At 41.2% G+C, this 15,041-nt stretch overlaps 1 protein-coding gene across 1 annotated transcript in view; it reads left to right on the forward strand.

Moving 5' to 3' along the window:
- The window catches only part of gpc5a (glypican 5a), a 136,412-nt gene that overhangs the window by 60,225 nt on the left and 61,146 nt on the right, over positions 1–15,041 (forward strand). The window contains exon 7 of the mRNA XM_069657996.1: positions 9,736–9,856. Within this exon, the coding sequence (XP_069514097.1) occupies positions 9,736–9,856 (121 nt within the window). The remainder of the gene's footprint in view (positions 1–9,735; positions 9,857–15,041) is intronic.

The raw sequence follows: 15,041 nt of genomic DNA on the forward strand, positions 1-15,041 counted from the left end.
GAACCCACGCATGCACGTGGAGAACATGCAAACTCCACACAGAAAGCCGGCATTGCACTTCAACAGCAAATTAAATAATCAACACAGAGGTCATTAGAAAGAGGGTTGGCCATGCTTCATCCTTCCTGCTGGCTTCTCTGCAGACTGCCTCTGTGTAGCTCAGCCCTGCCCTCCATCAAACAGACACAGTGAGTTGGAGGCTGTTGGATACACACCACTGCCTAAAGGTGGACACCCAGAAATGTCCCTAAAACAGCAAAATGATGGGTAAATGAAAACATACATACAGAGGGTAGAGTAAAACTTCTAGTTGGTCATAAGTGATGAAGATGATGTTGTGAGAGCACGGCTGATTTTATGAGGCTTCTGGTGTAAAATGCAGTTACGGGCCTTTTCGGTGCGCTGGTCATCGTGAACAGTCCTACTATCAACTTGAAACGTGAGAATCGAGTTGGGGTCGACAGACGAGGTCTAAGACTGGATTGTTAAACTCATATTCATATCCTGTTCATGATACCTCAAAATGAAAAACACATTGAATATAACATATGCAGTTACTAGTTATCTTATGACATCATTGTGTCCCCGTCAAGACAGTGTAGATATGCATCTATGGCAAACAGTTTTTAATGTTACAAACTTTTCCTCCCTCATTTCCTTATTTACTTCACCATCGTTAAAGTGCACTTAGTACTCTCTATCTTTTGTCTTTCTCTGTCCTGCAAAACTTTGTCTTCATAAGTCTGTAATTAATCCATCTCTTCAAAACAATGTAAGCACAGATTCCTGACACAAATTGCCCATTACCCACCGACCACCGGACTATATTAATTACGGCTGCCACCGTGCTCAAACAGCTCTGTCTGGATAATTCCATGGTGTCCTTCTGGCACAAGTCAATACAACTTCAAGGCTCAGGGCTTCCTAGTAATTGGAACAAACATGGCAGTAGTGATGTTTGGAGCTCAGTCTTCGCCGGAGGCTCTGTTGACTGCTGTTGTATTATCCTCTTTGTCACAGCTCTCAGTAAAAGGTACACATACCGGCAAACCTTGTAATCCTGATTATAATAATCCTTTATGAAAACACCTTATTACAACCTGTCTGCAGACGGTTTGTCAATCACTTCTTATCTGATTCAGAATTTGTGTGCAAAGAAAAATAACATTCCTACAGATATGGGAGAACTATTAGTGCACATGTTGTTGAATATTAACTTTCTTATTTAGTGCAGCAGGTCTGAAAATCTTGATGTATAATTTAATGACAGTGTTGCAAACTTAATGTCCTTATTGCCATTTTAACTCTGCGTTATTGTACCAAACAGATGGTTGTTTGAAGCGCGGCCCTCTTGTTGATTTTACACATTAAACTGCATATGTTCCTTTGTCTTGCCTGAAGTATTTTCCCTCCTTCTGAGCTGAAGTGAACAGGCTGCTTTGAAGTGGACGACTCTCCCCTATCTTCCCCGCGCTCGGCAATGAGCCAGAAGGACTTTTTGTTTCCTCGGTGACAACTTGAAGGCAGATATCGCCTTCTAGCCTACTAACCGCAGGCCGGCTTTGTTTCTCACTCAGCCAGCCATGAACAGCGTGCACGGTCTACCTCCTTCATCTCCCGAGCCACTGAACTCCTCTCTCCATAACATTTTCATGAAAGTGCTCTCAGGGAAAACACGTTTCTACATTCTGCAGCCAGCTGTCTTTTTGTTTTGTTTTTACATCACTGAAGTCAAAAAATTTGCTTGATAGAAAACTCTGACATTAATTTCAGGTTAAAATTTGAAAGAGCATAATTGTTGTTGCTTTTATCCTCGAACGTTTAGTTTTAATCGACGGCTTCACACATTAGACAGAATAAAAGAGGAAACACTGACAGTTTCTTTTTACAACAACACCATCTTATTTATCAGCGCAGTAATTCCACATGTGAACTCACAATTGAAAGACAGATGGTGTGACTGCCAATAATTAGCAGACGTGCTCGGCAGTAACTCCTGATTGATTGTTCAAAGGCAGCCGAAGAATATTAATAGATCTAAAACAGTGAGAGCAGTCTGTGACCTGCCTGTTAAATCATGTCAAGCATGTTCGGCAGCCGTCAGTAAAACTGTTACAACAAGCGGATGGAAACACCAACTCTTAGTTTGTATGTGTTGCTGTTAGATCGAATATAAAATGTCGCTAGAATTAAACAAAACTATGGTGGCCTGGAGGGTTTAAGAAAACACTTGCAAATAGAAAAAAAAAAACAAAGAAAACAGCCTCACCTATTCAACAACACCTGCCAGCCCAGCAAAAACAAGGATAATATAATACACACTACTGAATACAGAAATGCACTGACGATTAAAACACCAATGGCAGCAACTTTCATGGTTATTGTGTTTTAAAGTAGCCAAATAATTATTTTTATAACAACAATGTATCAAATGAAAATTTCTCAATGTGAATCTTCGATTCCACAGGATCCGTCTCCGGCATGTTCCATGTGCGCCGCAACCTCCGGAGTCGATCACGCCCATTCAAGTCAATGATCGTGATTCCACAGCACGCGCCTCGGTCCGTCTCCAACGTGTCCCAGAAGCGTGTCTCTGCTCTGCTCAACTAAAGATATGCGCCGGGTCTAAATTCTCGCGCAATAATGTAGTTCTCCCGCGATCTTGTGAATCCAGCTGCCTGGGCCAGCCCTCCGCCACGGACCAGAAATGCTTCCTGTGGGCGAGGACTTGCGCCGTTGATGGACCAGAAACGCGGCACAGACGAAATGCGCCGGAGACGGATACTGTGGGATCGAGGGGTTAGGAGTCGGTGGAGACCAAAAACAAAGCTAAAAGAGAGTTTAAATTGGGCTTATATTTTCCTGTTGGACACAAACACGACTCTAAATGATGAAAAAAAGTTGCTTTGTAATGTTTTCATGTGTAAATAACAAACTGGCTGCAAACACATTAACCATTGTCAACTTCAAGGATGATTTATGTTACAAGCTCTCTCTGCTGCCCCCAACTGCCCAAAATACCCCTTATTTAGACCAGAGTATCCTTTATCTTAAACATTATGATGTTCAGTGCTGTCGCCTCGCAGCTAGAAAGTTTCTGGTTCGAATCCCGGTTCGGACAAAGTGGGCCTTTCTGTTAATGTGTCCCCGGGCATGCATAAGTTCCCCCCAGGTACTCTGGATTCCTCCCACAGTCCAAAGACATGCTCTTTATATTTGGTGACTCAAAATTGCCTGGAGATGTGAATGAGAGCATGAAAGGTTTGTCTCTATGTTTCAGCCCTGTAACTGACTGCCATCAGTCCAGGGTTTTCCCAACCTCTCGCCCAATGACAGCTGGGATATATAGGCTCCTGCACGCCACGACACTGAACAGGATGCACATACTGTATATTTACAAGCTTCTACTTCCCACCTAGCACATTGTGAGTGTAAAGTATATTGTCTATATTAAAAGCCCTTTTTACACTGCCGGTTCAAGGCAGGATTATTACAAGGCGGGATTATTACGCCTCCGTTAAATTCCGTCTTCTATGTAGAACGCACAGAGGCGGAAAGGTGGGGCGAAGTCATTCCGCCTCTGAGCCGGCATCAGAGGTAGCAACAGAGGCGTAACAGAGGCAAAACGGCGTCTGTGTAAACAGAGAAGCCGGCAGTGGGGAACAGCGCAGTTTGTGTGTATTTGAAGCAGCACGCGCTGTTTGTTTACACCTTGCGCACGCCCGAACGCTTGTAAAAACACACACTGGGGTGGCTTTATGCTGGCGTTGCGTGGTCCGATGTAGAATGACAAAGGTGGCATGAGGATGGAGCTTCGTTACAGCGCTGAGGCCGAACTGCAGTTTAAAAAAGGCTAAATTGATAAAGTAATCCCATGGGCTACAATCATTGCAACCACATTTTTGTGACTTCTGTGTATTTTTTAGCATTTCTGTATTTGGTTACGTCTTAATTTGCGGCATCTTTGTTTGTGTATGTTTTCTACACATGCACTTAATACTGTTTATCTTTCTGTTGTCAGATTTTTAAGGATGTTTCCATTTCATTGTGTGGTCTGTATTTGCACAGGTTTTCTTAAGTTGCATTGTGTTGCATGAGATGATTCATGCCCAATCGCCACAGCCCTAATCAAAGGCATAAACACATGATGACCTAAGACAAAAATATTAGAAAAAGAAGGCATCAAATTCTTCGCAGCAGCTTGTCTTCATGTTTTGTGCAGGACCACAGCATTACAGTGCACAGAGTGGAGGATGTCTGGAGGAGACTCATGCTTATCAGAGTAAATTACTTTGACATACCAATCGTACCCTTTGCTGGAGTCGAGCAATAAGCCAAAGAGAGGCTTCAGATTTCTTTGTTCTAGGCGTGAAGGTTTTGCACTTACAGACAAATATAGTTGAATGAGATAAGGGATAAGAGCCAAGAATAAAATGATTGAAATTTTCAATCTAGGGCTGAGCAGCACTGTGAGCAGAGATGAGATGCAAACCAAGCGTCCCTTTGGGGAGCAGGATATGGATTATAAGATCCTGCTGCGGGTCCACAGAGACACAGGCAATCACTCAGCTGTTTGATATCCTCTCGTAGGCTGTGCTTGATGCTACTGTATGCCTTTTACTCAAACTGAGGAATGTATGATGACTGTGATCAATGTTTTCTATCCGCGACACCTTTTAAGGAGCAGGCCCTTATTTTTCTGCTGTTGCAACCCCTCGAGAGTCTTTGTGTTGCATTGCCGGGCCTGCAGCGTGCTACCAGAGATTGTATGTGTTTCAGGCTATGGTTCCCTGTGGCATAATGAAATACATCGCTTACTGAATGCAATCCGAGCTGCCTGCGTGTGTGTGTACGTGTGAGCGTGGATGATATTTTATAGGTTTCTGCACATTTAACTGCGCTGAATTCATGCATTTCTCTGGGTTTCACAATAAAAGACAGTTTTTGATAATACTGTGCTTTATTTTTTTAACAGATGTGTGGCTGTGCACATTTTCATTGTGCTGAAGCGGGCACAGATGGCTCTGATGTAATCTTCTCAATCTGCTATTAATCACAGTGTGCAGAAAGGAGGGAAAAGGCTGCAGTAAAGGTTATGAAGAAGTGGATTGTGCGCTGTTTATTACACAAGATGGCATCTCATGATAACTATAAATAATCTATGAGATTATCAAAGGCTACAAGTGCGAGCGGGAACTGTAACCTCCCTTTACTATTGATTTTTTCCATTCATTTTCTGAACAGGTAAATCCTTAACAATTTCTATCAGCACCAGACCCAACAGGGATTATCTTTATTCCGGTCCTTACACACACAATCTCCAACTCAGCAGGAGTGTCCAGGGATTATACAGAGCTGGAGGCAGCGGGATCATCGCACCTGTATATGGTTCAGGTGCACTTTAGTCCCAACACATCAACCTCCAGCCTTAGGCTCCTAAAGCAGGACCTTCACTTTCACACTCACAGTTTGGATCGGCTCGTTTGTATGTTCACAAGTGGACAGATTATTCAGAGGAATCCTGATATGGCAGGAAACCTGAGCACTTGTTGACATGCAGCGCGGTAACCTGGTTACATGCAGCAAAATGTCTCCTTACTCCTCACTCCTCCTTTCTATATCTGCAGAATTCCCTTATTTATGAGAGATGTTATTAATAATTTTGTAAGAAGATGGGTCAACCCACCCGCATGTTTTCTGATCAAAGGCAGGCATGTTTAAAATACGTCAGCGTGATGCTTCAGTTTGATGAGTTACTTTTTAATCACAGTAATTTATTTATCAGGGACACTGCTCTTTAGTCTCCATGAGGATGTCCCAAAGTTACCCAGAACGGACTACTTTTTTATTGCCAGGAAGTTGTTCAAAAGTCGTCATACTGCCAGTGCACACATTGCATTTACATTTATTAAATGTTTCAAATGTGATACAGTAAAACCATTTCAAAGACAAAAAAGTCTTTAAAACTCTCCAAGTACCAAAAGTGAAGCTAAAAGTAACTCCATGCAATCGTACATTTGCAGGAATCGGACTCTAATAACGAAATGTCTAAATCTAAGCAGGCAAACAGTAAATCTCGCAAGCCTTTTTTTTCTGATACAAAGATTTTCTTTTTTAAACCTTTCGAAAACATCACCCAAAGAAAACTGCTTCAACCAATAAAAGAACATTAGAACATTGTTAAGCATCAAAAACGCTCCATAATTAGTCTTTTTGATTTTCTTTTCTTTTGTTAACACAATTTTTTGGGCATTTTTGCCTTTATTTAAGGCAGCTGAAGAGAGACAAAGAATATTGGGAGAAGAGAGCGGGCAATGATATGCAGCAAAGGGCTGAGGGCAGGAGTCGAGCCTGTGGCTGCTGCGTCGAGGACTGTAGCCTCTGTTTATGGGGCGCCTGCTCGACCCACTGAGCTAAACCAGCACCCTGTATTTTTTTGAAAATACAAAACCTCAAAGAGCTGTACCATAAGATATCAGGGCTTTTCAGGAGAAAGTGTCAGGTACATGCAGCCAAAATCAACAGACGCCTGAAAAATTGCCCAACACTGGCAAAAAAGTAGAAGATGGTTGCTGGTGAGTTTACGTGAAACATCTTTGCCTCTTACTTCCCTTTACCTCATCGCTGCCTGCGAGCACGGCTCTAAAGCCCCTTTCCCCCTGGTCACAAAACCCGACTTTTTTGCTTCGTGGGAAAGGTTACAATCGGCATTCAGACCCGGGTCAAATGACTCTGCTGTAAGCCTGAGCTCTGATCATCAATGATGAGAACACAAAAGCCAGGGCGACACGCTATACTCCGCCCCCTTTCTGGCGCAATGTTATGGTGCGCATTGGACTTCTGGCAGCTGTCGGGTAAATACAGAAGAACAACATAGAAAGGCGAATTAGTTCTTTGTTTCGAGCAAGATGCAGCAACACTGGCAAGACAGCGAGGTGAGAGAGCTTCATCTGATCCGAGGGGAAGTTTGTTGTTCGCCCCTGTTTCCGGCGCGTTTGAGACGTCAGACGGTGATGGAGACCGGAAGAGGTATACTCCACTGGCAATGGGAAAAGAGACAATCGGCATTTATTAGTGGGTGTTCCCGGCTCGAAAAACCTGCGTCAACGCGCTACTTTAGGTGGGAAAGGGGTATTCGTTGTACTGAAGATGGTTTACTTTTTGCCACATTTTGTTTCCTTTTGCCCTTCAAATACATTGATTAATTTAACACTTGGTGTTAACATCAACTTTAAGAAAAACTAAAAGACGTGAGCCAGAATGAACAGGAGCTATAAACACTGTCTCGCTTGACTTCACAGATTGTGTTTGTTTCAGACTCTGATGGAGCACTCTTGTATGGAGCTGCCAAACATTTAAATGCTTAAATACAACTCTGGGCATCTGCAGCTGTTCTCTAAATTACCAAAGCTCTGTTATTGTGGACAGATTCTAAATGTTCACTTTAATATTTAATCAGACACGACTGCAGCGGTAGAGAGGGAGAGGACAGAGGCCACAAAGAGAAGAAAGAGCCTAATAAGAAAGAGAAGAAGCGATAACAGACTAACTACTGATAAGAATGTGAAAGGTCGCTGAATAGCAACATTTTTCCAGAACTAATCACATTAGGAGCTTCTATTGGCAGGAAGTAATCAGAATTACATCTGAAGGACCCAGACATCCCGACTACATTTGAATTCTACCACCCACCTTTTCTTTTAAATAAATTAGGCAGCCGAGCTTCCTGCACTTTATGTATTCATACTTTCTCTGCCTGACCTTGTGCTGCTTGAAGAGCGAGCCCAATTTGTGTTAGCTGCTACAAAATCCCTGTTATTTATTAATCAGTTATTTATTGTGAACGCTCTAATAAAGATGTTTGTGACACCGGGTCGACACCTCGGTGATCTGCTCCGTCTGCACTTTGTCAGAGCGGCTATACAAACACGTAAACACACCCACACGCAGCATACACAAAGAGCTCGGCAGGTCTTTCAGCATGTCTGACTTTACCTTGATCTACCAGTGTGATGAAATGATATGCTGCAGATTGAGATGTGAGTGAATAGTGCTCACTCGCTGGCTGCCACGGTCAGAGTCATTAGAGCTGACAGACTGCACAGAAACTAAAGAGAGACGAGTCCTTGAGGTGAACTGAAGCCCATTACCAGCCTATAACAACAATGAACGGCTTTACAACAAGGATTAATGCCGCACATTCAAACGTTAAGGCGCAAATCACAAATGAATAGTTGATTATACTGTACTCACAGCACGCTCTAATAGCTTCATAGCCGAGAGCAATCATAAAAGCTTGATATACTGTATAAGCTTATGTGTAAAATGCAGCCTGAGCGCTGCAGCAGAGACACACGTCAGTGTGCACGTGTGCAGGTGAATCATGTTTTCTCTATCACATTTCCCTGTTTAACCTCGGGGCATCCCAACAAATGAAATATGCTGTCACCTCTGTGTGGGTTCAGAATATTGATCATTTTTGTCCCAAGAAATGAAGAGATGTTAGATTGGTCTGTATTCACTGTGGGAGAGTTGGGTTTGCTTTTTTCACACATCACTGGTGTATTTTAACGTGGCAAGAAAAACGCTTCTTTACTCGAAAGTGAAAACATGTTCACTGCAATGCATAAATACAAGCACAAATCCTGCATTCAAACCGTCCTAAAGCAAGATTACAGAAGTTTGTGGTGAGCTGAGTGTTTTGCAACAAAGAAGAAGATTTGCTTTCTTTAAAACAGACAATTTTATCAGCAGTCATATTAGTTTGAAAGTACTCCAGGATAAACAGTATTATCTGCAAAATAAACACACTCTTTGTGTTAATGTCACCTTTACTGATATATTATTATACAGTAGTATCATAAGGTGTTAATACTGATGTATGGAGATGCTTTTACTCATTTATATACAGTTTGTTAGTTAATTTCAAATCTGAGATCTAAGATGTTTAAAGTTGTAATCTCCGTTTGTAATCTGTTTCAATCTGTTTTGATTTTCTTTGCTGACGGTCGCTTTCCTTTTTAGTTTGCCTTCATCTGAGCGTCGAATTTGTTTCTTTGTCTTTGGATTTCATGTATTTTTGAAGTTGTATCTGTAGTCATCGATCTTTTCTTTGTTTGTTCAGCCATAGTAGATTACTGTTTACTCGCATCACTTGCAGAGACCGGAAAAGCTGCTGCTTGTGATATTTTTCCGTGAAAGTAGCACCAGACACCCAGTCTTTAATACTTTAAATGCAAAGGCTTTCATCAATGGGCCGTAGGCTCAATCACCATTGTGTTACCTCATTCGGCGATACATAGCGACTTTACAGACATTTATTTAAATGAAAATCTTTGAGATTATTACTTTAATGGGAGAGAGAACAACTCTAAAATACTCAGGTAAAGTACAAGTACATCACGTTGTTGTACTTATATAGCACTTATCTAGTCCTCTGACCACTCAAAGTGCTTTTACATTACATGTCTCATTCACCCTTTCACAGTCACATTCATTCATTTCATCACAATGCCAATCTCCATTCAGGATCTATTAACATTCATATGGAGCAATCTGAGTTTCACTGTCTTGCCCAAGGACACTTCGACATGCGACTGTAGCAGTCAGAGATCGAATCCCCAACCTTCTGATTGAGAGACGACCGACTCTACCACTGAGCCACAGCCGCCCCTAATGACCATCATGACTGATGGATAAATGAAAATACTCACACCTCTCTGTCTTTGTTCACAGCTACACCCTGCGTGTGGTGGGCAACGGCATCAAGGCTCAGAGTGACAACCCCGAGGTGAAAGTGAAGGGAGCGGACCCCGTGATCAATCAGATCATCGACAAACTCAAACACATCAATCAGGTGAGCCTCTCTCAGTCTCTCTACATACTCACTGGATGTCTCCCTCTTTTCTTCTGCAGCTTTCACTCCAATTTAAGTCTTTATTCTTTCCTCACTCTCTCAGACGTTTGGTAACCGTCTCCTCGGGCGATCGGCTAATTCTCTGTGCTTCTTTGTTTTATGGAACATTAAGTCTCCTTCATTAGCTTTTGGCTTGTTCATCAAGGTACGCAGACACAGCTCGATTACCTTGAAAAGAAACAACCCGCTTAGAAAGCCTTGTCCTCTTCTTCTTTGAATGATTCTCAGCAAAATAATTCATTTATATCATCTTTAATATTACCAGTAAGAAGCGGCTAATAGAAAACAGCTATTAGAAAAGTCTCAAATACAAAACCATCTCCAGGCAATGAGAAAAATCAATCAGGGCACATTCAGAGTCCCGTCTGATTTTGTTTGCATCTCTTGATATTTATTAAAACAATTTCTTCTGCTCTTTGTCAAAATCAATGTGGCTTTTCTATCAGCCGCCCTGCTTCCCTGCATGTTTGCGCTGCCGCGGCTCCTTTCAGTGCTGTTTATCTCTCAGCTTGATGAGATTAGAGTCAGTTTACGGAGCACTTTCTCTCCTGTAGCTTCAATAACAGCTGCAGGTGCCGCCTCTGCCGCAGCAGCTTCGCGTGTCTGTTGCTTTCGTTTCCCAAGTGGCGGGCTGAAGGCCAGGTCATCTCTCTTGACCTCGCGCTGGCACCCCCTCCCTGACTAATTCACACCATCTGTGGGATGTCAGAGCACATAAATCCATATCATAACCATCCGAGAGCACCTGATCCCGCTGACATTCACCGTGTCTTTCTGGTGTGTTTGCTTCTTAAATGTGCTTCTCTGTGGTTCTGTAAATTTTTAACCCCATAGAAAAGTTGTGTGAGCTTCAATTCTCAGAGAGTGTTAATCTGCTGCACAAGATTCACAGTAACTACCATGAAACAGAGCATGATTGTGAGCTCAGCCCAGATTATACAATCATCTCTAATCTGCTGGGAGCGAGACCTTCAGGGAGAGCTGGTATTTTGCACATATTCACCTCTTTCTGTCGTCATCGTCTGTTCAACTCCTTTTCTGAATGTATTTAAAACATTTTCCAAAAGCATCAGTTGCTTGCAACATCTTCTGGTCAATAAACAATCAATATGATCTCGCTCATAAATCCCAAGTAGGTCTGCATCAATCAGGGACCAAAATGAAGGTTTAACTTTAATTTATTAATTTATCAGCTGCAACATATTGTTGACATCTATAGATTTGTATTTATAGACATACTGTCTTTACGTCTATAGAAATAATTATGACCACCTAAGTCTAATGGCAGCACATTTGTACATTTGACTTTGACAGATTACCTCCTCCAACCTGCAATAACGGATTTCTTTGGCCACTAGGGGGCAGCAGAAACACAACACAAAATTGACATTTTATTTTTTTCAGTTGCTATTGCAAACTTGTTGCCACACTGATTCTTCTTTACACACCCTGCAGACTCAGAGCAACTTTCAAAGTTTGTTTATTCTAAGTACTCATCCCTCCTTAAATCTTCTGTGTTCCCACAAACTCCTGAAGGAAAAATGTGACTCTGCAGCTGCTGAAGGTTCACCAGTGACATGATAACTTTGTTTGTCTGCTGTGTCGTGTTGCGCAGGTAATGTGCTTTAGGTGTTAAGTGCTTTTTCTGAAATCAGCCACCTGCTGTGTCAAGTAATAAGGTTTATAAGAGAGATGAGTGGAGGAAAAAAGGGTCAAGTTGCGTTCAAAAAAACAGACAGTGAGCTGAAAGATGCTAAACGCTACAAAGAGCTCAGGGAACCTGTAGTTGAGTATTTTTCTGTGGTTTAATGGTGAAGAGAACCTTGTCAGTACACACTGATATTTAAACCATTGTTAATTCAGTCACACAGATTACAGCTGCTTTAAATAGAACAACAAACGAGTATAAACAAGATGTTCTGACACTGTTAAATGTGTGTTAGCAAAAGTGATAACTGCAAACAGAACAGTTACCTGAAAGGTATAATAAGTTGGATTTTCATAGAAAAATAAAATATAGACTTTTACAAATATAATATAGTATAAACATCATCACATCATTGCTGGCGCAAAGGCAACCGGCGGTTAGCATGCTAGAGCAAAGGTAACCGTGATGCTGTCGGTGTTAGCTCGGCGGGGTGGGCGTCTTCTTGAGAGAGTGAGAGTGAGCTTCTGGTGATGAAGAGCCCAGGAGGAGGGGCCCAGTTTGAATGTGTTGTTGACAAAATGCAAGGAAAAATCCTACTTTTAATTAACATGGTTAATAATGTTACTGATCTGAGTTGTTTTTTCCATCAGTTTCTTGTATCTTTATTTCTTTTTTCTTGCCTAGGTTAATTTGTATCTAAAGCATTTACAGCCTCGCACTCTGCCTTGTATTAAAAGAAGAACTTGTGTAAACTTGTTAGTGCAGTCACACACAGTGATGAAAGTGACACGTTTGATATATATCTCATTATCTGTTTACTCACCCATGTGAGAGGCAAATCTGTGGCGTGTGAAGAATCTATCAGAAACATCTCTGACACGAAGCAAAGAAACAACGAGACAAATAAAACCCCTCACAGAGTGACATTTGATTTTCAGATTCACAGCGGGTATGAAAGTGTATTGCAGTAGCAACATTATATTCAAGTTATGTTTTTCGTTTCACTTCTGATTTCAGCACCTGCAGAAAAGTCTTCTTCCATACTAGTCCCTTTATCTAAAGACAATGACTGAGAGGACGCACAGTACCTGTCAGAAAGTTGTGACATTTTTATTGTCATAGTTTATTTTAAATTAGGTACATAACTAATAAATGAGTAATAATGAATGGTAGGAACAGAATAACGCTGACTGTCTCACTGGCTGTAATTTGACCTTAAAATCAGCCAACTGAATCCACTGAGATGCAGAGGAACTTGTCGTTAATAAGACACAATGCTACCCCAATAAAAAAAGAGCTGATTTAGGCTACGACATGTGTTTTTCTTACTAATTATGTTGAGATGTTTCTGTCATGGTTCCACCTGTGAGTTTATGAAAAGTCACATTAGCAGATGTTAATGTTTGGAGGTGCAAGTGTGAGTTTTTTTTAGCAACCCTAGCAGCTGTACAAGGTTAGGTGTTTGCTCTTTGCACTGCTTAATAGTCTGCACATCTGTACAGGTTTTATTTACACCTGTTGTAAATATGTTGTATTATAAGTATTGCTTTCTATATTTTTATTCTTATTGCCTATTTTTATTTTCTTCTATTTTCTTATTTGTATTCTAGTTCTGACTTAATAGTTCTGCACCAAAATCACCAAAACAAATTCCTTGTATGTGCAAACCTACTTGGCAATAAACCCTGATCCTGATTCTGGTTCTGGTTGCTTATTTGGTCCACCACTATTTTGGTGACTGAAATATCTCAACAGCTATTGAATAGATTATCAACACATTTTTGGGCCACTGAGTATGAATCCTGATGACTGTGGTGAACCCTGAAGTCTACCACCAGTAAGTCTTAGAGCTTAACACCACAGATGACACCTGTTTTACCCATCATTGACTCTTAAGCAAAGGTGAGATTATCAATCATAGCTGGAAATCTAAACATCCACCAACCAGGATTACAAAAGAAATAAGTGCTAATTAGTGCCAAATAATATAAATAGCACCCTGGTAAAATATAATTGGCATTTCCAGCCTTCCTGTTAATTAAAACAATAAAATGCAACACAGGAGGCAGCTCTCTTTGTGTGTTGATAATGATTTAGACGGTGTAACAGGTGTGGAAATATGATGAAGACTCATGGATAACAAGAACCAAAGAGTTTACTTGCTTTAACCTTTATAACAAATTTCATATCAATTAATAAACTAAGTGATAAAATAGAAATTAATATAGATTAGTTGAAATATGTTGGAATTAGTATGTCTGAGAAGGTTCTCAGTCATCCAGGTCACTGTAATTCTAAGCTTATTGCAAAAGGCAACTGGACGTGCCCTGGCAATATAGTGTATTTTCATGGACTGGGTGTCTGTGACGTCATTCGTGGAAAAAATCACAAGCGACGCCCAGTTAGTGACGCGTTTTCCATTAGCCAGCAGTGGTTGGTCTGCCAGAGAGGGTAGGCGGAGCTAAGCGGCTGCTTTTCCGGTCTCTTCCGGAGACACTGTTAATCAGATCACAACTGCGCCCCTTAGCTTCAAGATTCTGTAACTGTTCTTTATTGTTAAATTTGCTTGTTGACGCTGAATGCAGCCAGTTTTTAAAATCCAGAAGTGATTGATTTATGTGTGATGCTTGCCTCCAGTTGTGTTCAAAAGGCAGCTTTTTGTGAAAAGTTGAGCCCTTAAAAGTTTGATTTTGTAGTTAAAGTCTGCCCCTGTTGAAGTCAGCATCTGCCCTTTTGCACACTTTCTGTTTGCCAAATCCTCCTTGCCAGCGCTGCCTGCAGCACACGCAGACCTAATAAAAATACAGATACTGTTCCTGCTCTGTAAGGGTGAATAGTGAACCTTTGTCTGATTTGTATGTAGGCATAATGGTAACAAACCAAATGTTGTGTTTAATGAGCTGCTCTTTGCTGTTAAGTCTTCCAAGGTTTTGTTTGGGTTTTTTGGGGAATTCAAGATGCAAATAAGCAGAAATTAAGCAGCTCGAGTACGCTCAAGCCAAATTACGCTCCATCACTGGGTCAAAGGGATTCTCAAAGGGATGCGTTTTGTTTTTCTATTTGTAAGTCTCATATCGGTTACATGAGGCACTAATTTTGTGTTTGTGTCCCGATGGCTCCTGCAGATTAGAAGTATTCTGAAAGTTGTCCTTAAATGGCTTCGCTTTACAAATCGAATATAAATGTGTTTTAGTCTGGATTTCAATTAAATGAACATGGACGAAGGTGAAATCATACAAGTGTGTTGAATTACAGACCTTTATATTCCACATCTGTTACTGTTCATTTAACAGCTTGTGTGTTCACAGTGCTTGAGTCTACTTTGCATTATCATCTCATTGGGACGTGATTTGCAAGTGGGTCTGATTTGCAAATACTTCTGATTGGCATCTCATTAGCTGCTGAAGTGCGGCACAAGTGTCATCCTGCGTGTGTTGTCAACATAGATTTTCATCCCTCACATTTTATTCCTCTCCT

Source organism: Semicossyphus pulcher, unplaced genomic scaffold, assembly GCF_022749685.1.
Source record: "Semicossyphus pulcher isolate SPU_LCO1_2020_fin unplaced genomic scaffold, fSemPul1.0.p SCAF_1, whole genome shotgun sequence".
In the NCBI taxonomy this organism is placed as follows: Eukaryota; Metazoa; Chordata; class Actinopteri; order Labriformes; family Labridae; genus Semicossyphus; species Semicossyphus pulcher.